Source organism: Cajanus cajan, chromosome 11 (assembly GCF_000230855.2).
Source record: "Cajanus cajan strain Asha chromosome 11, NIPB_CcT2T_4, whole genome shotgun sequence".
Lineage (NCBI taxonomy): Eukaryota > Viridiplantae > Streptophyta > Magnoliopsida > Fabales > Fabaceae > Cajanus > Cajanus cajan.
The window spans coordinates 46,363,834-46,388,578 of NC_138527.1; the positions used below are offsets into that span (position 1 = coordinate 46,363,834).

At 29.4% G+C, this 24,745-nt stretch overlaps 2 protein-coding genes across 4 annotated transcripts; both read left to right on the top strand.

Moving 5' to 3' along the window:
* Positions 1-12,369: 12,369 nt before the first annotated feature.
* LOC109796609 (uncharacterized) lies at positions 12,370-16,900 on the top strand. Of its 3 annotated transcripts, XM_020356310.3 has the most exons (6): positions 12,374-13,143; positions 13,273-13,878; positions 13,990-15,529; positions 15,817-15,877; positions 15,958-16,181; positions 16,387-16,900. In XM_020356310.3, exons 1-6 carry the CDS (start codon positions 13,029-13,031, stop codon positions 16,439-16,441), a joined length of 2,601 nt encoding a protein of 866 aa, XP_020211899.1. In that variant the 5' UTR covers positions 12,374-13,028; the 3' UTR covers positions 16,442-16,900. The 3 variants fall into 3 exon arrangements, with proteins under 3 accessions (XP_020211898.1, XP_020211899.1, XP_020211897.1); XM_020356309.3 differs by having other exon boundaries at positions 12,370-13,143; positions 13,273-15,500; positions 15,830-15,877; XM_020356308.3 differs by having other exon boundaries at positions 12,375-13,143; positions 13,273-15,529.
* A 3,722-nt stretch (positions 16,901-20,622) lies between these two features.
* Positions 20,623-22,962, top strand: TBL26 (TRICHOME BIREFRINGENCE-LIKE 26). The gene is made up of 2 exons (XM_020356311.3): positions 20,623-21,449; positions 22,153-22,962. The coding sequence occupies exons 1-2, from the start codon at positions 20,940-20,942 to the stop codon at positions 22,903-22,905; spliced, it is 1,263 nt and encodes a 420-aa protein (XP_020211900.1). The 5' UTR covers positions 20,623-20,939; the 3' UTR covers positions 22,906-22,962.
* Positions 22,963-24,745: the final 1,783 nt, after the last annotated feature.

A 24,745-nucleotide genomic window follows, 5' to 3' on the forward strand; every position in this document is an offset into this window, starting at 1 on the left:
TGATACATACTAAAAAGTGAATTAAGCACTATGCTTTGGGTCCATAAAGTTTGGACGACAATATCCTATACAATCTAGGTGTGGCAGTGTTTTATATGTGTCACCCTAAAGATTGGAGAATAAATACTCAAAATAGCTTGGAGACAAGAGTTGCTTGGTTTGTGCGTGCTAGTGGTTTGTTTGGGCTAATAAAATAAACGTTAAAATACTTTTTTTTTATTTTAAGTTTTTATAATTTTATTTAATTTTCTTTTTAGTTTTATAGTTTAAAATAAATATTTTTAATTATTTTTATTAATAATTTTTAGTTATTACAATTTTTTTAAAATTTTTGCTATTAATTTTTTTTGTAAAGTCATTTATTTTATATTGATATAATAAAAAATAGGGGTGAGCATTAAACCGACACCCGAACCGAACCCGAAAAACCCGATAAAAAATATTGTTTTTGGGTGGGTTCGGGCGGGTCTTATGGATAAATCGGGTTAAAATTTTGATTTTATATGAGTTATATTGGGCGGGTTCGGTTTTGAATTTTTAAACCCGCCAAAAACCGAACCCAACCGAAAATGAGATAAGTTTAAATTTTTATTACTTTTGTATAACTAAACAACAATGGTCCAAACTTAAAAGTCTTTATTTCAAGTATAATATAGCCATCAATTTGTAACTTATTTTTTTCCTTTTTCTCATAACTTAGATATTTATTTTGTCTTCTCCTTCCTCATTCAACTTCTCAACACACTAGTCCATTTTTAGAGTTATCTTTTTGCTTCTTTCTTTGTCTTTCTTTTCCATCTTCTTATTTCCATTTTGAGTACATTTTGTGTGACTGTGATTTCTTATGATTTTGTAATCTAACTTTATATTTCTTTTCCATGTAACAACTATGAATTTTGTTATCTTTTATTTTTGCTTCTTTAGTTTGTAAATGTTTCAACTACGAATCTATTTACACCATCTATTGTCACCTTCATTCTATTTTTATACACTATTTTAAAAATATTTTTTATCGTTTTAAGCTTCATCTTCCTTAAGATAAATTGGTTTACAAAAAAATTCAAACCCGATTATACCCACCCGCTTAAATCCGAATCCGTTTCAACCCGAACCGTCTCAAATCGAAAGCTCAGTCGGTCGGATATGGGTCACATTTTTTCAAAGTCGGTTTACAATAGGTTGGACATTTTTCACCCGAACCCGACCAAACTCACCCGTTGCTCACCCCTAATAAAAAATATCTAATTTTATAAGATTAAAAAAAAAGTATTTCAAGGATAAGAGTCACAATAAAAGTCAAAATTAAACACAAAGCCTTAAAATAAGTTCAACAAAATAAATTTATCATCAAAAGCATAAAATTAAATATCTTTCGTATGTCAATAAAAAAACATAACAAAAGAGACATTACAAATAAATTAACAAAGGGGATCGTAAAGATTAAAAAGTTGTAAGTATAAATATTAAAAAGATATATCTTAAATTATTAAACTAAAAAATTAAAAATAATAAATTAAAAAATAAAATAAAAATTATAAAAAAATATATAAGGTAAGTAAGTTAAAAAAATATTATAACATGAGACTCGTAACAGCTGGCAATTCTCCAATCTCCAGTTTAAATGGTTGGATTTGTCCTTTTATACGATGAGAATCTCGTACATCTAAAATATCTATATAAGCTTTTTGTTTGGAAAATAATATCTGTAAAACAATTTTGTTATATAATTTATATACCATTACTTTTTGTACTTATCTTTCTCATCCTTAATAAAATGTAATAAATTATGCGAAAAAAAAATAAACAAAATTATTATTGTAAGATTGTGTAGCATGATAAAGTTTGACAATACAGTATAAAAGTATTAAAATAATACATTTAAGTTTAATTCAATCCTATAAAATTGATTTGTAAAGTGAAGATTGTTTTTTACTTATATTTTATTTAATTACTTAATTTTTGGTTGATATGAGACTTGGGTTTTTTCCAATACACTCTCTCATATGCCTATGACGCATGTATTTAAGGTGAGTGATCCATTTAAAGTGAATTTAAATGGCTCTGATACTATCTTAGAATAGTGGAATAAGCATAACTCAACCCTATAAAACCGGGGTGTAAAGTGAAAGCCTTTTTTTTAATGACAGGACTTGATAAGTGACTTGTTTTTAAGAATTTAGGATAGCTCTGATATCATCTTTGATATCATCTTAGAATAGTGGATTAAGCCTAATTCAACGCTACAAAATTAACTTAAAAAAGATTATTTTTTATTTATATACTATTTAATTCTAATTAAAGTGGGACTTCAATTTTTTCTAATAAAAAGTGAGAGATTTGGAAGAAGGTGGCACTGACAGAGACTCTGGGAGGCAAGTGATGAGAACATGTCGTTGTAAGGAAGAAGGAGAAGGAAAAGAAACCCAAAGACTCTTCAAACTTTCTTCCATGCTAATAAAAGGAGCACAAGAAAATAAAAGCTCGGTGTTCTAATTTCTTGGATTGTTTTGATGCACAGTCTCCCCAAATTTAAGACAAACTGATCACCATGTGCTACTCTGGTCCTGTCTTCTAAATTCTTCAATAATATGATTACATATAGTTGAGAAGTGGGATTTCTTTCAGCATACTTTCTCTGTAAGTTATGCACTTTTTAACTCTTATCCATATCTATTAAGATATAAATATTCTGTTTTAGCCCTAAACACCCCTTAATTATATATAAAATGACTTAATAGTTTGCCATAGAAAAAGTAATAAGATGTTATGGTGTAGTGTCCATTAGGCGCATGCCTTTTTGATTTGAGAAGATGTCTCTCTCATGGACAACATTGTCAGAGCGAACTGTGATGTGCATTAGGACTAGGAGTCGAATCAAATTTGGCGCATATTTGGTTTAGGCATTGAAGAAAGTCCAATTTGTTTGTCTCCTAGTTGAGTGAAGTTGGCATGTGGAAGTGGAAGCCACCATTAAATGTTTTCCTCACCTCACTATCTACAAAACATGTCAGTGTTGTCGGCACACACGCACATCACATGCACTTTGCCAGTGGCTAACTAAAAATGAAAGCCCGAATGCAAGCTTTGTTACGAGACCAAGCCCGAATGCATTTGGGATGGACAAAATGAAAGCTTTTTTGGGCCGTAATACGAGGCCATTCTCGCCTGCGTCTATCTTTAAGCTTTAAGGACCTTTTTTTTCTCACCAAAAGCAAACTACTTTAAGGCCCTTTTTTTTTGTCCCCAACATCCTAAAAAGATGACACTATTTATTATTATAAGTTATATTAATCTCTATTAAATATTTCTAATGTTGTTCAAAAGTTTAAACAAAAAAATTATAACTGACTTTTCTGTTATTCAAACAAAAATTGACCTCTGTCCTGATAAAAAAGAATAGTTCGCGAGTAACTTAAAATATATAAATATGAAAAGCTCATGATGTTGAGCAACATCCAAATAAGAGATCAAATCTTAAGATTATATTTATTTAAATGGGGCGTTATTTGAATTGTTGAAAAATAAGTGAAAAATCTACTGCTTATAACTTTTTTATCTCTAAAATAAAATCAACTGTTCGTTGTTGATGAGTAAGTAAGATAACTACAATTTAGAGAAGCACATTGGGCTCAATGCGTTGTGCCCCTGAATAATAGTTCCCTTGAGATAAATATGTTCATTTTTTCTCTATTTCATTTGTCATTTTTGTTGTTGTTGTTATTATCTAAATAAAAAAAGGAATTATTTAGGTGTGATTCTTTATGTAGTAACCCAATTTTATTCGAAAAATGTTAATTTTGTTTACAAAAATAGTAAAAAAAGGTATGTACAAAAAAGAATAAAAAAGACAAAAAAATATAAAAGACAAATGCAACACCTCAATTTTTATATTTTTATGGAGGGTAATTTAGTAATTTTCCTATAGTTTTTAGGCCAGACCAGCCGTTCCCGAACTACCAAAATACCTAAAAATTTTAGCCCGGAACGGGCCGTTCCCAAACTGGAACAGCCCGTTCCAAAAATGGCTGTTGTGAGTAAAATTGTAACCCCGGAACGGTCCGTTCCGGATTTAAAACGGGTCGTTCCAGTCCCTCCTGAAAGTCTATATATAGCGGCTCTTCCCCTTCCCAAAGGGCACCCACACACACACATCTCCACCTTGGACCAGAGGAAACCTAGAGGAGGAGACCAGCAAGTTATCGCTATTGTAGCGAAGAATTGTGAGTATATTAAACTCATTTCTTTTTATTTTTTATTTTTATATCTGTCAGTAATCCTTATTTAAATTCAAAATGTGATTAAATATCAAATATAGTGTTACAATATTTAATGTAAATATATAAAATTATTGTATCAAAATTTTGTTGGAGGAATGGTTAATTAGATGTGACATCTTTTTAACCTTTGAATTTAAAGTACAAGTTGTGACAACTTATCTTTAAATTTTTTCTCCAAAAACAAAAATGTTCAACCAAGAAATTTTTTAAGACCATAACATCTATAACAATAATTATAATTAAAATTTTATTGACTTTTGTGTACACCTTAGTCAATTTTATATTTTTAGGGTGAATGAACTATGACAGTTCAAGAATCCTATATTTAACTAAAATAAAATATAATTAAAAAATATCAACACATAAATATTTTCTACTAAAGAACTACGTGACTCTGATTCTTCATTATACATGAAGATACGTAGGAGTAAGAACTAAATCTTGTCGAGCTAAAAAATAAAAAATATATTATTTTATTTTTTATATAACAATAATAATTTTAACCTTTTTTATATATATACAATAATAGTTTAGTTAAATAAAATATATTTGATCATTTTAATGAGATAAATATTTTATAAATTATAAACAATTAGTTTAATTAATTAAAGGTAATCGTTTTAGGACGAACGTTGTGAGGTGCTAATACCTTCCTCACACGTAATCAACTCCCGAACTCAAAAATTTAGTTTTCGTAGATTATTTTCTATTTTATGATTTTTCCAGTGTTTTTCCGTAAAAAATAATATTGGTGATGACTCCTCTTTTTCAATTTATTTTTCGCCGTTCCATCGCGACTGAGTTGCTACACTTTATTAATCCAATAATTTAATTCGAGATATTTAAGTTGTGATAATTTGAATATAACAAATTATACAACAAATATCGTAGAGTGATCTTATATTCTTTAGATATAATCAACTCCTAAACATAAAATCTGAGCCTCAATTACGCAAAATTTCGAGATACATTTTTCACACCTTAATAACTTTGTCGGTTGCTACAACATATTAAAATGAATGGAGGCAACATTTTTAATGAGGTCATGCTAATGAGTTGCACAAAGATATAATTACAATGTAAGTTTCTTTTATTTACAGTTTAATTATATAACACGTTCATCATAAGACGTTAACTAATTCACATAATTTAGGGGGGTGTATTGGATTAGGATTTTAAAGGACTTTTTTAGTTAAAAAAAATCCTGCGGATTTTAAAAGACTTTGCAGGATTTTCATGACTTTTAAGATTTTGCAAGATTCTACAAGACTTAAAATCAGGATTTTAATGGATTCTGCAAGACTTTTAAATTAGGATTTTAATGGATTCTGTGGGATTTTGTGGAGTTTTGACATTTGATAAGATTTAAAAAAAATTATACATTCAAATTTAAAAAGAGTCAAAGATAAAAATAATAAATAAAAAAAATAATGTCTAGATAAATAATAATAATAATTCTCTATAATATTCTATCCTCTTTTTATAGCATCCACTATCAATTGTAACAATTCATCGGAATCATCCTTAATCCAAGCTTCATAGTTTTCTTTCTCTTTTCATTTTTCTTTATTATTTCCTTGTGAATCTCCCATTTGAATTACTAAAACAATATATGTTAAAAAATAGTTATATAAATAATTACGGATAATAGACAAAATCAATAAAATTATATTATTATTTTTAGAAGCACACCATCATACAAGATCGAATATATTTTTGCTATCCAAATGGATCAAATACCTCAGTTATTATAAAAAAAAAATGTAAAAACGAAAATATAGAAACATAAGATAATTTTTTATATAAAAAAATTAGTATATTCGATACTGAAAAAATATTTAGATATATAATTTTTTTTATATAAACAGAAGTATTTAGATATAGAGAATATATATATATATATATATATATGATAATTTTTAACGATATTTATAAATATAAATTATTCTAACAAATATTTTAACAATATTTTCTTTTTTAAAAAATAAGTTAATGAAGGCATAAATCCTAAACCCTAAAAAATTAGATATTGCAATGTCTTATGTTAATTTTCTTTTTTTAAAATATAAAAAATCTTAATTTCATAATATAAAAATAAAAAAGAAAAATTCATAGTAAAAAAAATAAAATAATTGTTGAGTCATAAAAGGAGGAGAGATAAGAGTAACAAATTCAAGGGAAAGAGAGAATTCGCAATTTTTATGCTAAGAGGGTTCTTCCCCCTACTAAGATCCATTTTTATCTCATTCGACTCACAAAAACCCTAACAAATTCATCTTTTATATATATATATATATATATATATATATATATATATTGTTGAGATTATGATATCAATTTCATCTTTCACCTTTTTCTTTTCTTAACGTGTGTCATAAAAAAAATTACCACTTAAAAGTTAAAATTTCAAGTATTTTTTTGTGTTATATAAAGGAACAAATTCAACTACATAGAATAAAATAAAGTAAGTCAATTAAAGAGAACGAACAGAAAAATAAAACAAGTCAATGACACTATCATTTACATATTAGAGTTTCACAAAATAGGAGAATGGTATGAGAATAGTATTATATATGAGCAATGAACAATAGTGTAGTATTATTAGTAGAGAAAAAATGGAGAAGACAGGAACATAGAAAAAAATGATGAAAAACTCACTTGAAAATTCTTAAAACACTTGAAAAATCATTTCAAACAATCCTTCAAAATCCGATGGGTTTGGATGGGATTGTTTTATGAATCTGGTATTTATAGATAACACTAGAAAGTCTTTCAAAATCCCTCTCACACAACAATCCTTTAAAATCCTTAAATTTTTGAATACCAATGGATTGTTTTTAAGTTGTAAAAAATCTCAAATGAATACCAGTGGATTTTAATGGACTCTTTAAAAAATCCTAAAAATCCATATTGAATACCACTGGATTGTTTTTAAGTGACATAAAATCCTGATTGAATACCAATGGACTTTTTTACTCAAAAAAAGTCTTTTAAAATCCTACGAAATCCTAAACCAATACATCCCCCTTATATTGTTTCCACACATACATATTCTATATCATCTTTGTGCAACTTATTTTTTCTCTGTATTTTTTTATCACAATATATGTTATTTTATATATTTTTCTCTCTCTATGTCTCTCTCTTGTTTAAACGTGTAAGTGGGTTATTTTAAATCAGATTTAAATAATTACTTGATTCAATCAAAATTTAACAGGTTAATTTAAGTTGAATTTATATATTTTTTTCTTAAAAGTCAATTCAATCCAATTTGATTACAAGTGTGTTGGATTGAATTAATTAAAAAAAAAAAAAAAAGAGGTTTCTGTGTTTTTTTTTTCTGATTATTAAAAATTATTCAAACACTTCTACACTAGATATCAATTATTTTAAGTGTCCACAATTTTTTTTTTTGGTTTAAGTTTGATACAATCCACAGTCACAGTGACAGCACATATTGACCTCGTAATTTAAAGTAGCACTCGCTCTTAAGCTAACATTTGGTTACCCTCCACATTTGTTTCTTATTCTATACACATGTGAATTGGTCATGACCTTTTTTTTTTCCAAGGCTTTTGAAATTTTCTCAACAGAAAAAATAATGAAAATTTTAAAAAATAGTTGTACTCGAGAATTCTTTATATTTAACAGATGTTGGAGTTGACCAGAACCTAAGGAAGATATCCAGCACTAAAATAGACAAGACCAAGTTTATCACTGAAGTATTTTAGTTAATCAATTAAACTATTGACTTTCTTTCATTGAAGAAGTAACCATTGAAATAAACACTAATGTAGCGTATACATATTAATATTAAAAAAAAAAAAAACAATCAGATAATCTCTCATGTTTTATTAAAAAAAAAAAGAGTGATTATTAAGTTTGCTAGCTAGGTGTGTGATCAATACGTAGACCCATTCAACTAATTTTCAAGGTGACTTTGTCTCTAGCAATAAACACACTTATATTACATTAGAATCCAAAGTAACATTGTAAATTTCATTAGACCCATTGACAAGGTCCTATTTCGTCATGGAAGTTTTCAACTCTAGGAATGATATCTTTGTTAAAAACAATGTTGCTAAGGGAAATTAGCATTGTTTGCTATAAATCTCACTTAGAAAATAAAAGAAAATCCATATATTCAAAGATTTAATGATTATATATTATCAGCATAAAAAATTTTATATAATCAACCAATCAAAATTATGATTTATATGATTTTTAAAATAATTATCATAAAAATTAATAAATTTATAAAAGATTTTGATTAGTATAAAATTATTTTATTATATCCATATCCATTAAACTCTATACTTAATGTAATCTCCAAGCAATACTTTGATGGCCATTATATTGAAAGTTAATAATGACACTTACGATTACTTCAATGTTTTAGAAAGAGTTTCGACAGGGAGCCTTAGCAATTGGAATGCTGACACCTTAAGTATATGTTTTTATTGACACCTATAAATGCATTTGAGAGTTGTGTTTTTTAAGAAAATAGAGGAAAATTTTAATTTCTAATAAATAATCCAGTTTGATATTTTTTTAAAGTTAAATAAATAAAATTATAGATTCGCATAAAATTAATATCCGAATGATTTTTTATATATATAAATATGATATAACTCTTTTAATTTAAAGTAGAAAATTTGTCCTTCATTTTTTTATATTAAAACTATACAACCAAATATTTCTTATATTTGGTAATTATCAATTTGACAAATGAAGCTTTTTTAAATTGCCTTGAAGATGTGTTCGTCTTAGTGTTAGATAGGAATTGAGATGGTATAAAATAAAGTGAATTCAATCTGGAATTACGTAGTGTTTAACATATTTTTTAAGCTTTTATTCCTCTTAAAATGAGAATATGGGTCAAACACATTTTATGAAAATCTATTGAAAATTTAAACATCTTAATTTATACATGAATAAATAAAAACAAATAGTTTATATATAAATTTATTTATTTTATAAAAGCTAGGTGAATGAAACTTGTTAAAATGATTTATCTTCGCTGCTCACTGTTTTCTTATTCTCTTTTGAATCATTTTCGTAAAGATATACAAGAGAAATAAATACGATCAAGAAAAAACAATAATGTAATGAATAATTTAATAAGATATAAAAGGAAATATAAAATACAAGGGAAGAGATTTATTTATTTTAAGAATAAGTTTATTCACGTTATTTAATAATTTATATTTTATATTAAATTTCAAAAGTCTAAGTGTGAAATTAAAACTTTTAATATATTAATTAAGTTTACAAATTTTTAAAAATTTTAAAAATTATTTGATATTTTATTTTATTAATTCAAATTGAAAGTATTTTAAATGTTGATTTAAATTTATATATCGAAGTATTATATAATTTTTTTAATTTTTTAAAAAAAATTAAAAACTTAATCTATATATTACAAATTTTTAATTTAACAGTTAAATCGTTAAAATTTAATATTCACATGTTATTGAGTCAAGTAAAAACCTATTTAAATATAAATTAAAAGTGTTTTTGAAAAATTTTCTAAAAAATAAAAGAGTTATTTCTTGTAAAAAAAACTTTTTTTTATAACATTTATAAACTTGTATCAAAAAAGTCTAAGTTTAGTAAGATTTATTCTTAGGGAGTATCTTGTAAGGAAAAAGTTTTTTTTATATCTAATTATATAATTTTTTAGAAAATGCAAATCTTGAAAATCATCAATTTTGATAATAATTAACATATGTTTGGTTATTCATAAAAGTTATTAAAAATATTCATACAAGACTATGAGTAATTAAAAATTTTCATATTTGGTTATAATAATATATTCCTAAGTATATAAATATTTTTCACAAAAACATTTTTTATTAAAATAAACTCATTAAATATATCTATTTACTCAAATTTTATTTCAAATATGATAGTAAATTATTTTTAAAAGTAAAAAATTTATTAAAATTATTTAATACAAAATTCAATAATATAAAAAGAAAAATATTATATTATAATTAAAAAGAACAAAAATATATTATTTTATTTCATTCAAATAAAAAAATATATTAACAAATACTATTAAAATATAAAAATAAAATAAACTTTAATAATATTATTAAAATTGTCAAAGTAAAGAAATAATGAGATACAATAAAAAAAAAATAAAGATATGGAAGGAAGAGAGATGAGAAAGTGAAGAGAAGCGGGTGAAAGTGAGAGAAACTAAAAAAAATAAAAAGGGAGAGGAAGAAGGAGAAAGTAAAAGAGAGAGAGGGAGGGAGACATATAAAAAGAGACTATTTTTTTATTTAAAAAGAAAATATTGCAATTTATATATATATTAATTCAAAAAAGTTAGGTTTTCAATATTTTTATAAAAAGTAAGATAAAAATAATTCTTACAAAAATATATTTTTTTTAAATAACTATATTTTTTATTTTGATTTATAAGAATTAAAAAATATTGGTTGTATAGATGAGTAAATGAATCTAGCCTCAAAATAGAATAAAAGGAAAAAATAATATATATTCATCATTTTCCATACAAAGACGAGTTATCTGTTCCCTCCATTTCATTTCATGGGTGATGGGTCCAACGGGAGGAACTTTTTTCGGTTGTGGGCCCATTCTTGTATTTCCATTTCAATCAAATTTCTTTTCACAGATTCCCATTCAAACAAACATACTGTAAAAGAATTTTATATCCCTCAAAAGAAAAACAGTCTCAGAATTCCTTCAACCAAATGCCTAAGGATTGATATTCAAATGGGATGTAGTAACGTTAATCTCAATCTAATACTCTTATTTTATTTTTCATTTCATGTCACGAAAAACTATAAATTGACGCTTTTAGGTTTTGAAACTCAAACACATTTGTTGCATAGCATTTTTGTTGCCAATTACTAGAAGTTCAATAGAAGGGTTTTTAAACATTAAATCGCTATGTTTTAAGTGTAAAGTTTAGTCATTGCTATACTAAAATTTTGATTTTCATATTTTAAGAATAAGAAAACTATTTTTAAGTCATAATTAACATTTGTTTTAAGACAAATAAGTAATACGTGGCATTTATTTTAGATTCATAATCTTTTGAAAATCACGTTTAAGAAGGGATCCAAAATCCTAATGAAGGAGACTAAATTTTTTAATGATAAATTTAAATAAATGTAAAATTATAGTCGTTAAATACATTATATCATTTCTCTAACTTATAAATGCCATTATAAAAACTATAAAATTCATCAACATTATAGAATATGTATTATTATTTAATTAATTTCTCGTTATAACTGTGTGTTTGGTTCCGCGTCAACAACATCTGAATCGCGTAAAAAACGTGAAAATCAGAAGCAAATATTACTTGCTTCTCATCAAATTGACATGATTCTCTTCGAAAACATAACTCAATACGCGAATCCAAACACATGCTAAAAAATAAATGATGGATGAAAAATCTATCTTTCATCGTATTTTTAAATTTAATTTTTTACTATCTACGTAGCTAAAAGTAGTCTCTCAATTATATAACAATTTAAGCAGAAAGAGCTAATTAAATAATAAGTTAAATATTTTCTTAATAATTACATATTTAAAATAATAAATATATTTTATCATAATACAAATTTCCAAAGAGTCATAGAAGACATTGAACATGACATCACATAGATAAAATAAGGCATCACTTGGAAGGATTATTTGATTTTCTAACAAATATATAATTTATTTAACTGATAACATATAATGACAGACCTCAAAAGTATTTATTTATTTTTTATTTTAAAGAAATAAGAATAAGAGAAAAACTTGTGTAGAAAAAGCAAATAAATTAAGGTTATTTGATAATAAGAAAAACATATTCAACAGAAAACAATTTACACTAATCTTAGAAAAGACATTTTAAAAAACATGAAATAACTTTTGACCATATCAAAATTGAAAAGGAAGAAAACAAGGCATAGCAAAAAGAAGTGTTTAACAAGTAAACAAGCGAAGGCAAGGCATATGCTGACTTTGTAGTATAATAAGAAGGCGCATATAATTGTGGAAGGTTGGAGTGGCACTAGCAAATGAAATGCCAAATACAAATTATATGATATCGTATTGAGTATTGAGTATAGAGAAGAGAAGAGTCTCTCATAAAATTATAATTTCTAAACCAAAAAAGAATGATTCCAACGACGTCGTTTCGAGGCACTCTCATTTCTCGTTTTGGACACAATTATTTGGTTGTTTCTCCTCGTTAGCATGCTACCTTGGAAAATGATCCTGTGTTTCTCGTACTCTCGCTCCTTTCTCTTTCAAGCCCAACACACTCATCAAATTCTGATTCTCCACTAATTTTGCATTACAGCTTCAGCTTTCTCAGTTTAACCTAAGATTCCCACCGGAAAACTTGTCCCCGCAGTGATTCTTAATTAATAATTACCCTTTTTTTTTCCCTTGTCTTTGGTGTTTGGATTCTTAGAAAAATACTAAGAAAACCCAAAAGAAGAAGCAGCAGCTGCAGCGGAAAAAGGAAAAGCGAGAAAAGAGTCCTCTTTCTCTTTTGAGTTTTGAGTCTTTTTTCTCTCTCTCTCTCTGTGTTGCTTTCACTTTGTGAACGGAAGCTTTGTTTGTTTAACAACATCACCACCTTCGACCCTTCCCTTTCGAACGTTGTTGTTTCCAAGAAGCCAAGCATTCACTTTTCGGAGAAACGCCCTCTTTTATATGCTTCTTTTTCTCTCATTTTCTCATGCCGTTGATGCTCTTTGCTTAGTTTAGTTACCAATGTCGGACTCCGCCAAGGTGCGATTGGTGCGTTGCCCCAAATGCCAAAATCTTCTTCCCGAACTCGCTGATTACTCTGTCTACCAATGTGGTGGTTGTGGTGCTGTTCTTCGAGGTACCCTTTTCTTCTTCTTCTCACATTGGTTTTCTTTTGACTCTTAATTTTAATGATCATGTGTTTTGTGGTGGAAAAAATTTGATTTTTAGTTTCTAATTTTAGTTGCCGTTTGATTTTAATTTGCAGCAAAGCATAAAGGTTACGTGAGTGGTAGCTTGTCCGATGAGGGGAAGGTTGGGGGAGAAAATTCGTTGGAGAAAGGCTTAGTGGATCGCAGTGATGCTTCGGATGTTGATGTTAAGTCCAGCAGTGGTCCCTCTATGGATGATAATCAAAGGGGTGTGGATAAAGCAGATAACATGGATGAGAGGTTTCAGAATCAATCAGGGGATATTGGTGAGAAAGGGGTTTTTGGTGATGATGTTGATGTCAATGGGAATAAAGATGAAGTGGGTAAAGCAATAGGAAGAGAACCTGAGGAACCTAAGTCTCAAATTGGTCATGAGAATGGGTCTAAAAAATTATCTGGGAGAATTTCTAATTGGCAGAATGGGGAGAGAAGTGAGATGGAGGGGTTTTGGAGAAAGCCACGAGCTGATATGGAAAATGTGAGGTTTTCCACTTCGAAATATCCTGATGAAGGACCTTCCAATGGCTACTCCAGTTTCTCTAGTAATTATATGGAACCATGGAGGAACCATAAAGAAACAAATGGTGTGAACATGGTTCAGCACCTTGAGCAGGATCGAGCTGAGCTTCTGAGGAAGCTGGATGAGTTAAAGGTCCACCTTGGTAAGTCTTCTGAAATTGTTAACAACCAAAAAGAAAAGCTTGTTCCTGATGAAAGGATGATTCCTCCGAATCCTCATCCTTATGGTGGTGGTTCTGATCCTTGGTTTTCAGATGGATCATCAGGGTTGAATAGAACTTCAAGGCAATTTTTTGGCACTGATAAGCATGTAGCTGGTTCCACTCTTTTCAATTATCATCCTGATCCTTATTCTTATACAAGTGGTCATGACATGGCTATGCCCAAATTCCCTCCTTCAATGCATAATCCAAATCGATATAGGGATCCTTTTGCATCCCAAATGCTGAGGAGAGGTCCACACCAGTTTCCACAACAACCATTGCATCCTTACTACTCCGGAAGGTATGTTGATACTAATCCAGATTCATATGAACTGTATGCACAAAATGCAATGCTTCACCCGCCTTCATGCTCTTGTTTACACTGCTATGATAACAAACGAAGAGGTCCCGTGGCGGCACCCCCTGCTTCATTCATTAATAGCAGATTCCCTGATGCCCCAAATGATCCAATGTTATACCATCATGAGATCCCAGGGGCATTTGGCCCACATGTTCATAATTCTAGAACTGCCATTCCTCCTGTGACTTATCGTGATAAACAATTACATGCAAGATGGGCTAGTGACTTCAACTCTGAGATGGGTGGTTTTGTTCGAACCCGTCCTCGCAAAGTAATGTTAGCTAGTAGTAGCCAGCGTTGCTATCCTGTAGCCGGTGGTTCTCCCTTCATCTCATGTCATAATTGCTTTGAGTTGCTGTTACTGCCTAAAACAGCATTGGTTCTGTTGAAAAATCATCAGCAAAAGGTGCAATGCGGGGCTTGTTCTTCTGAAATCAGCTTTGCTTTCATCAATAAGAAGCTGGTTATTTCTCCTAATTTAGAAACGAAGGGAGTTCCCTCAAGAGGTGATAACAGCTCTAATGAGGTCGCGAGTAGCCGAATGTCACATTCCCGTGGTCATGTGAACAGGACTGGTGCTAACTTCTCATCCGATGATTATTCTGGTTATGATTTTCATTCAGTAGACAGGGAACCTCTTTCTGTGGTTGCTTTGAACTCTGACAAGTCCCGGGATATGCAGAGTTTTCGTTCTTCATCTCTCAGTACCTCTGAGGATGAAAATAGTGCGGAAGCAATGATTGTTCCAAGGGAGGCCACTAAGTCCATTCATCAGCCAACTACAGACACTCTATCTCCTCCTGCTGGTTCACCTTTGCAGGAGTATTTTGATTACAATAATAATAACCATGCAGTAAATCGGTTTGGAAAAGGAAACCTAAGTAGTCGCTCAGAGCAAGAGAAGCCAAAAGTGGACAAGATGTCATCGCGTCAAAATTCTTTGAAAGAGGCAGCACTTGCAACCGAGATGGATGTCCATGATTATTCTAACACGGGGGTTTCCCAGGATTCTGGAGATGCTAGCCGAGAACATGATCATCCTAGATCCAACAAAGGGGGTGAATCATTTTTTGCAAATATTATCAAGAAAAGCTTCCGAGATTTCTCCCGATCTAATCATACAGATGATCGTAGCAAAATCAACATTACTGTAAATGGGCAGCCCATATCAGATCGTGTCCTCAAGAAGGCTGAAAAGCTAGCTGGACCAATCCAGCCTGGAAATTATTGGTTAGCATGCTTTGTGTCAGCTATAACCTTCTATACCATTTATGCCTGATGCTATTTTTGATTGAGATATATCAGAGGGATTTAATCAATTCCTGTTGTAGTTAGTGGATTCAGTTAAATTGCATTTGTCTGTAGAATGCATTCACTGACAAAATAAAATTGAGTTTCATGCTTAGATTCAGTTTGCAGAATAACATTTCTAGACGTGTTATATCGTAATTTCAAACAAATTATAATTTTTCAGCTGATTGCTTATGTAGTGTACTAACAGATTTTCCTTTGTACAGGTATGATTTTCGGGCTGGATTTTGGGGTGTCATGGGAGGGCCTTGTCTTGGAATAATTCCTGTAAGTTATACCATTCTATCATGATCTGTTGGTTGTATGCTTATATACATATTAACTAAATGAAGTGATTTCTCCTGCAGCCATTTATAGAAGAGTTCAACCATCCCTTACCAGAGAAATGTTCTGGTGGGAATACTGGTGTTTTTGTAAATGGTAGGGAACTTCACCAAAAAGACTTGGATTTGCTAGCTGGGAGAGGACTTCCAACAGATACAGATAGATCTTATATCATTGAAATTTCTGGGAGAGTCCTGGATGAAGACACAGGTGAAGAGCTTGACAGCCTTGGCAAACTTGCACCAACGTAAGTGATATTCTGTTCCTATTATCCTATAATTAATGCACTAATGTTCCTATTATATGCATGGAGTTGGAGCTAATAGTGTTTTACTTATTAGTTATTAATAATTCACTAAAAACACAGTTTCACTATAGCAGGCAGTAGCTGGTTGTTTGTGAATCATTATGTTGTGCTGTGAATCACAGTTTCTTTTTTGACAATTTAACAGAGTGGAGAAAGTGAAGCATGGATTTGGCATGAAGGCACCTAGGGCAGCTACATAATCAAAATGTAGAAAGAAATATTCTGCGGCAGGTTTGAGAATATGAATTTTATCCCATCCTTCTTAAGTCTGATACAATAACATTATTTGGGTTTGGGACCTGACACTGGATCAAATCTGGAAATATTAGCAAGATTACTTGAAGTTCTTCCTTTGTATGACCAGTTCAAGTGGTTTTCTGCATGGCTTGAGTTTAGATTTAATATATAATGTGTAATTTTTTTTTAAAAAAAATTCTTCATGCTAAAAAAAAAACTGCATTAGAAGTTCTGTGCTTAATATGAGGTAGTCTTAGGAAAAGTTAAAGTAATCATGCGGAAAGTCTTGCATCCATTGTAGAATTTGATGTGTAAATTTTTTTAATTTATTCCTTGGTCAGTTTGTAGTAGTTATGCATTTCTAAGTGAATCATGGAAATATTTTATTATGATCTAAATCAAGATCAGTTGCCTGTATGTAATCTTTTTTCCCCCACCTTTGTATCTTATTATTAGGAAGGGAAAAAAACTTAAACAAGAATTATGTGCTTGATTCTATCGCCTAGATTCGGGACATAGGTAAAAATCATAGTGTGCGGTGTGCCTGTGCCAGGTCTTGCATCTCTAATTTGATTTGTAATTTTATAAATGATTCCCTCATTCTAGAATTTTTGACCCTGACTTTTTCTAACTTAGCGATTAAAATAAGTACGGTTAATATTACTTGACGTTGGCGGGAACGTCATACTGGGGACCCGTTAATAGTTGAAGATTTCACCATTTCTTTAGTGAATTCATGTGTCCCATTTCGTGTTGTCCACTTTAAGTGATTCTTGTTCTAAAGAAATTGCGGATATGGGATAGGTTCTTCGGTTTCAGTTACCAATTATCAAGACCAAATGACAAATAAGTTCGTCATCACCTTGATCCTGTAAGCCCTGCACCTCTTCTTTTGTCCAATCTGTTCACACTTTTCACCATCTTATCGGTTTGTAGTCCTGTAATCAGGTTGATTTTATAAGTATTTTTTAAAGATAAAACTTAGGTACAACTTTTTAAATTGTTGTTGGTACTGTTTTTTTTAATTAAAATGAGATTTTTATCTTGATAGGATATGTAAATATATATTAACGAGATTTGCATTAAATGTAATTATATATTGTCAAGGAATTTTTTTTATTCTGATTGAAAAACTGTATCAATTTCATCCAAAGAATTGTACTTAAATTTTGTCCTACTTTTTATGCTAAAGAAGAGAAAATAACAGAAAAATTAAAATAAGAAAACAAATCCGAGTGGTGCAAAGTGCAAATTTCAAGAGGACTGATTTGGAGAAAATATTATTGCAAATTTCAATGTACATTTGCTGATTTTAATGTATAGAATGAGAAAAACAAGAATTTATTACTTTGAAAGTAAAAGTATTTTTAAGCTTTCCTGGCTGAAAACCAGGCCATACATTACTAAGGTACAAAAGCACCATGAGTACAGCATCACAATTAAATTCAATTACTTGCTATAATAATGTTCTTTAGGTTGAGCTATAGCAATTAAATCATCCCAACTTTGGCACTAGATGTGTTTGCCATAGGGACCAATCTATGTACGTACCTGTTCTAGGAAAACAAAAATGAACCTCTCCACGATCTTCTTTACTTTCTTTTTGCGTCTCCTATGCTGTCTCGTACATTTTTATTTTATTATTCAACTATTTTTATGAGTGAATTTTTTATCTTCTGACAATGAGGTGGAAAAGAACTTATTTCTCGAATAGTCAAGCATGCCAAAAGTCTTCAATGGGCAAGCAGAAGGGGAAAAAATTAAAAGGGGTTGTTAGTGTAATCCAACATGATTGTCAGAACGAGAAAGAAAAATTGAAGAACACAATAAATGGGTTGAATAAAATTCATATCAGGATGTCTCCACCTTTTAAAAAAAATATATATATATATAATGAATTAATAATGAAAAGGATGTTTGACTGTATGAGGCGATGAGCTGGTCTTGAACTTTCAGTTTTCGCTTTGATTTTTGCAGTCCACGCACATCAGAGGATAGTGAGAGTTAAAGAGAATATTTATGACTAAATTTATGATGGATACTATTTACAACATTATTTATGTTAAAGAAATATTACTCCTATTAGTCACCTTAAAATTAAATTGAAAGGTTATAATAAAATATTATCGCTGGAGATGAAAAATGCAAAACTAAAATGTGGACCATGATATAAGGCTAGCTACTTAACTCATTATATATATATCTTCCTCTCCCTTAAAAGACAAGCAAGAAGCATATGGTCCCCACAATAGCTAAATGTAAGCCTTTAACTATTGCTTCATCTAATTATGCACATTTCCTGGTTTTCTCTTCAGTCAGCACAACTGAATCTTGTAAAGCTAAAACCCTTAAACAAATACTCCGAAACTACGATCTTAATTTAGCTGAGGCATTGTGATTTGTGATAATTGATATTGAGCCTGTCTAACCTACTGATGCTTGAGGTTAATTTACACGTGTTAAAAAAAATATTTAATGTTATCTATTTACTAATATATTCAGTTTAAAATAAATATTTCATATTAATAACATAATTATAATATATATATATATATATATACTCCACTTATCTGAATTTATTTCATTCAATAATTCATGTTTTACATCAAATCTCAACGATCCAATCCTTAAATTTAAGGTTTTTAATACATATATCAAATCTGTAAATTTAAAAAAAATAATCAAAAATTATTTGATATTTCGTTTCATTAATTCAAATTAATAATCATAAAAATATTTTATACATTGATTTAAATTAATAAAAAAAAAATATTAAATGATTTTTAAATTTTTAAAAATTTGTAAATTTAATTTATGCATTAAGAACTTTAAATTTAACGATTGAATCGATAAAATTTGATGTAAAATATGAGTTAAACGAAGTAAATTTAGATAAACTTACTCTTAGAGTAAACGAATCCCTCCTCTCCCTCTCTCTCTCTCTCTCTCTCACTCTCTCTCTCTCTCTCTCTCTCTCTCACTCTCTCTCTCTCTCTCTCTCTCTATATATATATATATATAATTTATTTAATACTACTTCAAGTTTTTCTCGTAAGAAATAAAGAAAATCACATCAATAAAACTTTCCTTCTAAGCAAAAATAGTATATATTATTACTTTTTATTTTCAATATTGATATAAATCATTTAATTTTAAATTCTATCTAAATTAAAATAATTTAACAAAATTAATTTAATTTAATCCCATCCTAATGACTAATGACATTACTTGCTTAAATCTCACTTAAGGAATAATAACACATTTTTTAAGTATATTTTTTTAACATACTCGATGTCAGGTAGAATTTATTAAAATTTATAAAATTAAAATAGAAAAATATTAAATAGAGTGTGAAACTCAAATAAATAAATATATATATATATATATATGTGTGTTTTCTAATAAAATTTAATTAATAAAAAATATATTTAAAAAAGTGTATGAAATAATAGCATTATTATTATTTTTTTCTTATACTAAATATTTTACTCCTTTCATTTTTTATTCATAATTATTTTGTTAGAATTTATTTTTCTTTTTTCATTGTTATTTTATTAAAATTAATAATTTATTAATATTTTTTTATTTTTATTCTTGATAATTAATGTATATTTACTAAATAATGTATCTATTTATTTATAATTTCTACTTATTTTTTCTCTAATTATTTATGTAAAGTTAATGTTATATTTAAATGGATAATATATTTTTAACAAAATACTGAGTAATAAATATTTTTAAAAATTAAAATATTAATCATTTTTTTAAATTTCGTACAAATTTTAAATGATTATGAATAAAAAATGAAGGGAGTAAGATGAAAACATAAGCCAGCACGTGACATGACATGACGTAAAACTGAACCCTGAAAAATGAGTAGTCAGAACATAACAGACTCAGAGGAATAAATGACAAAACAACAAAAACACAGAACGTACGCATGACACACATTCTCCTCTCCCTATCTGGAGGCTACCACGCAAGAAGTTTGCCCAGTTATTTTATTTATTTATTCCTAATATATTTATATTCTTAATTAGAAAAATATTACTTTACCATTCTTTAATTAATATTTTTTTATTATTAGTTAATTCTAATAAACTCTATCATTAAATTCGGAGGAAATATTAGAACATAAAATTTATAATTTTTAATAATAATAAAAGAATGTTAACAAGAAGGGATTATGACAAAAGATTTTTTGTTCTTGAGAATCACAAAAGATTGTGGTATCGAATTTTGTTGAAAATTTTAAAATAGATTATGAACCGTATAGACGTTGGGTGTTGAAGAATGGGCGAACCCGAGCAGTGGCAAAGTTATAGCAGAAGAGAAGAGAAGAGAGGAAGAGAGGAAGAGGAAATTTGCAGAAAAGACGAAGTCCTTTAATGGTATTAAATTGAGTGAGGATTAAAATGTGTTGAAAATAGGAGAGTTTGGTTTGAGAAAGTAGTGAGTGAGATGAGGAATGAAAGGAGGTGTGATTCGAAGCAAAAGTATGTGTTCCTTAAGGTTGCGGTGTCGTGTCTCTTGGTGGGTGTCGCTATTCGCATCCTCTTGGCGGATTCATTCAGCAGCTTCACCTTGTTATCTGTGGTGCACACACACACACCTTCTCCAATTCCTTCTTTTCCCTCTCCGCCTCCTCATTCTCTTCCTTCTCCCAATCCTAATCCTAAACATTTAGATGCAGTGAAGTGTGATCTGTTTGTGGGAGATTGGGTGGCCGACCCATCTGCTCCAATGTACACCAATGATAGCTGCCGTGTGATGGATGCTCATCAAAATTGCATCACCAATGGACGGCCTGATTCCGGCTACCTTTATTGGAGATGGAATCCAAGGGGTTGTCAATTACCCAAGTTCAGTCCAAACAAATTCCTTCACATTATGAGGGATAAATCATGGGCCTTTATTGGTGATTCCATCTCTCGCAACCATGTGGAATCGCTACTTTGCATTCTCTCTCAGGTACAATATTACTTTCTTCTGCTCACGTACCTTCTCATTCATATTCTTGCTTTCTCTAAGATCGTCTCAATTGTCCTCTTCGCTGGCTTGTTAAATCATAAGAAATTTAAATCATAAAATGCTTCTTCGTGTCTCTTTTTTCTTTTCTATGTTACAATAAAAGCCACCTCTAGTTGCCACACCCGGTGTAGTTCATGCTGTTATTTCGCCTAATTAGTTGCATAGATTGTTGGTGCTAGTTTATAGTTGATCATGAAGCATGCTTACAGCTAATAAGTAATCATTTGTAAGAGTACTTCAAATTTTAATTTATGAGATTGCACTGCAAATGTCTTTTTAAGGATAGTGATATGTCTCTATTGATAAAGTTGTAGAAGTAGGATTGTGGAAAACAGCTTGTGTTTGTGTGGTTGGTCCACTGCTTCCATGATAGTTTGGTGTCTATACTCAAACAACTTTACCCACCTCAATTTGGAAGTACTTATAAACATGCCACATTCTTAAGTCACGCACTTGACTCATTCTTAAGATTCGTAAAACATTAAAAGTTAGTTTTGTAGAGTTGACTAGACACTTAACCCACATTTTTAAGACTTGTTAAATTGATTTATCTGTTGGAGCTTGATTGGATACAAGGTAGAAAGCTTGTATCCAAATATGGTCTTAGTGCCTTTAAATTTGTGTAAGTTATTGTGTGTTGCAGGTGGAAGTAGGTGTTGAGGTGTACCATGATGAGGAATATAGATCAAAGACATGGAAGTTCCCCTCCTACAACTTCACCCTCTCAGTAATATGGAGTCCATTGCTTATGAAAGCAGATATATTTGAGGACATGAATGGAGTTTCCTCTAAAGAAATACAACTTTATCTTGACACTGTGGACGACAAATGGGCCAACCAATACAAGAATTTTGACTACGTTGTAATTGCAGGTGGAAAGTGGTTTCTCAAGACAGCAATATACCATGAAAACAACATGGTAACAGGTTGTCACAACTGCCATGGAAAGAATCTAACAGAGGTAGAATTCCAATACGTGTACCACAAAGTACTGAAGAAAGCTTTTGAATTCATGGCAAACTCAGAGCACAAAGCAGTTGTTTTCTTCAGAACCACTACACCAGAGCACTTTGAGTATGGAGAATGGTTCAATGGAGGGCATTGCAATAGGACAGTGCCCTTCAAAGAGGGACAAATAAATTTGGGTTATGAGGATTCCATCATGAGAGACATTGAACTTGAGGAGTTCCGCAAGGCACAGAATGCAAGTGCCCATAAATTTAAACTTTTGGACACTTCTGGGCTCTCACTTCTGAGGCCTGATGGGCATCCAGGCCCGTTTCGCCAATTCCACCCTTTGCCCAATGCTACGGTCCAGAATGATTGCCTGCATTGGTGTCTCCCAGGCCCAATTGACTCCTGGAACGACATACTTTTGCAAATGCTCACAATGTGATCATTTATGTAAATGATCTTTTAAAACAATTCTTTATTAAACATACTATTTCTATGAGGGTAGTTTTTAATAAATTTTGACCAATAATAAAGAGTGTGTTTGAGAGTATAATATACACATATCATATGAATTGAATATGATTACTAAAGAATACCGAAACGTGAAATTAGGATTAAACAGAATTGAAGAGGGCCAAATAACAACATTTACGCTACTTGCAAGACGAACAGATTCATTGATATTAGGGTACGTAAGCGGATCACTATTCATTGGAGACTCATATATACTGGGCCACGTTCAGGTCCATGTCCAACAATCATCGACAAAATTCCAATCGGCCCAAAAGATATAAGCCTCTTCATGTTCTTTTTCTTTTCTTTTAATTGAATTCCCACGAATCGATTCATTCACTTTGTTTGATTGTGTTCCTCTTCATGTTTTTCTTATGAATAACTACATCGATTTCTTTACTTTACGTGATTAATGAGACTGTCTACTTGATAAGATCAAGCGAGTAAATGACACATGTGCTGACATGACTTACTTGTACATTTTGTATCTCACAATTGTGATATTAGTGTTAATAAAAAGTATAATTATGTTCCGTCAACTTATGAGTTAAGTCATACTACGTCTTTGTAGTTTTATCAACATGTTTAGTATCATGTTATCAAGAGTCGATTTAACAATAAGTATGACTTCAAACAATTTTTTTAAAATGTAAAATGTATATATTAGGTCTTTTTGTCAATATGTAAGAATAAGATCCTTATATTAAGGTGTGTGACCTTTTACTTTATCAAAATTAATAGTAAAACATTTTTTTATGATAAATCTAATGCTTAAATTTTAGTATAGTTACTCTTATGATAATATTAAATGTCACATCAGTAAAATTTGTTAAATATTTAATGAAATATTGATAATAGGATAAAAATTATACAATTACAATATTTATATATTTTCTGTTTAGGCCATTGAAATTTTGAGAGAATATGAAAAAGTTATGATATTTGAGAGAAAAATAAAATTATAGTTAAAAATAAACTATCAAATCCATTATAAAACTTAAACTCGTCTACATTTATTAGATAATTTGATTGACGGGTCTTTTATGAACTTCGTATCGTTGATATGATAAAAATTTCAAAGCTCATTCCAAATAAGACGTAAAGTACTGAAGTTCACAAAAGACAAATTTTAAATCATGATATATTACTATTCTTTTTAAACTTCTATCGCTTCATAATTGACCCAAATTTAAATTCCAAATCTTGCACTGTAGCTTCACGAGTGTACTCAATAGTAATTTGTCACGTGTGTTGAAAGATTACTTATCAAGTCAAATCGAAATAAAATATTAATATTATATCGGTGACAATGGGTTATGATAAATTAGACATTATAGGGTTTGAATGCAGCTTACTTATTGATTTTAATTCCTGATTTTGACGTACTTAAAAGTTTAGATTTGTTGAAACTCTGTTAAGACCTTCTAAATAAATTAATAAATTTAATCTTAAACTGGTATAGCGTACATTATTTTAGTAAAATTAATTTAAAAATATAAATATTTTAATTTAAAATATGTTTTAAAAAATTCAAAAGTGTTATTGCAAAATAAATAAATTTAATAAAAACTAATGGAGTTGAAACATTTCATGCCTTTATATTTATTCAAAAATATTTAAAATTATTAATGTTTATTGAATAAAGTGATATTGTGTCTAGTCTTTAAATTTTAAAATCTCAAATTTAAATTTTTGATTTATAAGTGTAATTAATTATTATTATTATTTTTTATTATTTAAAAATTTAAGAATAAAATGGTTTAAAAATT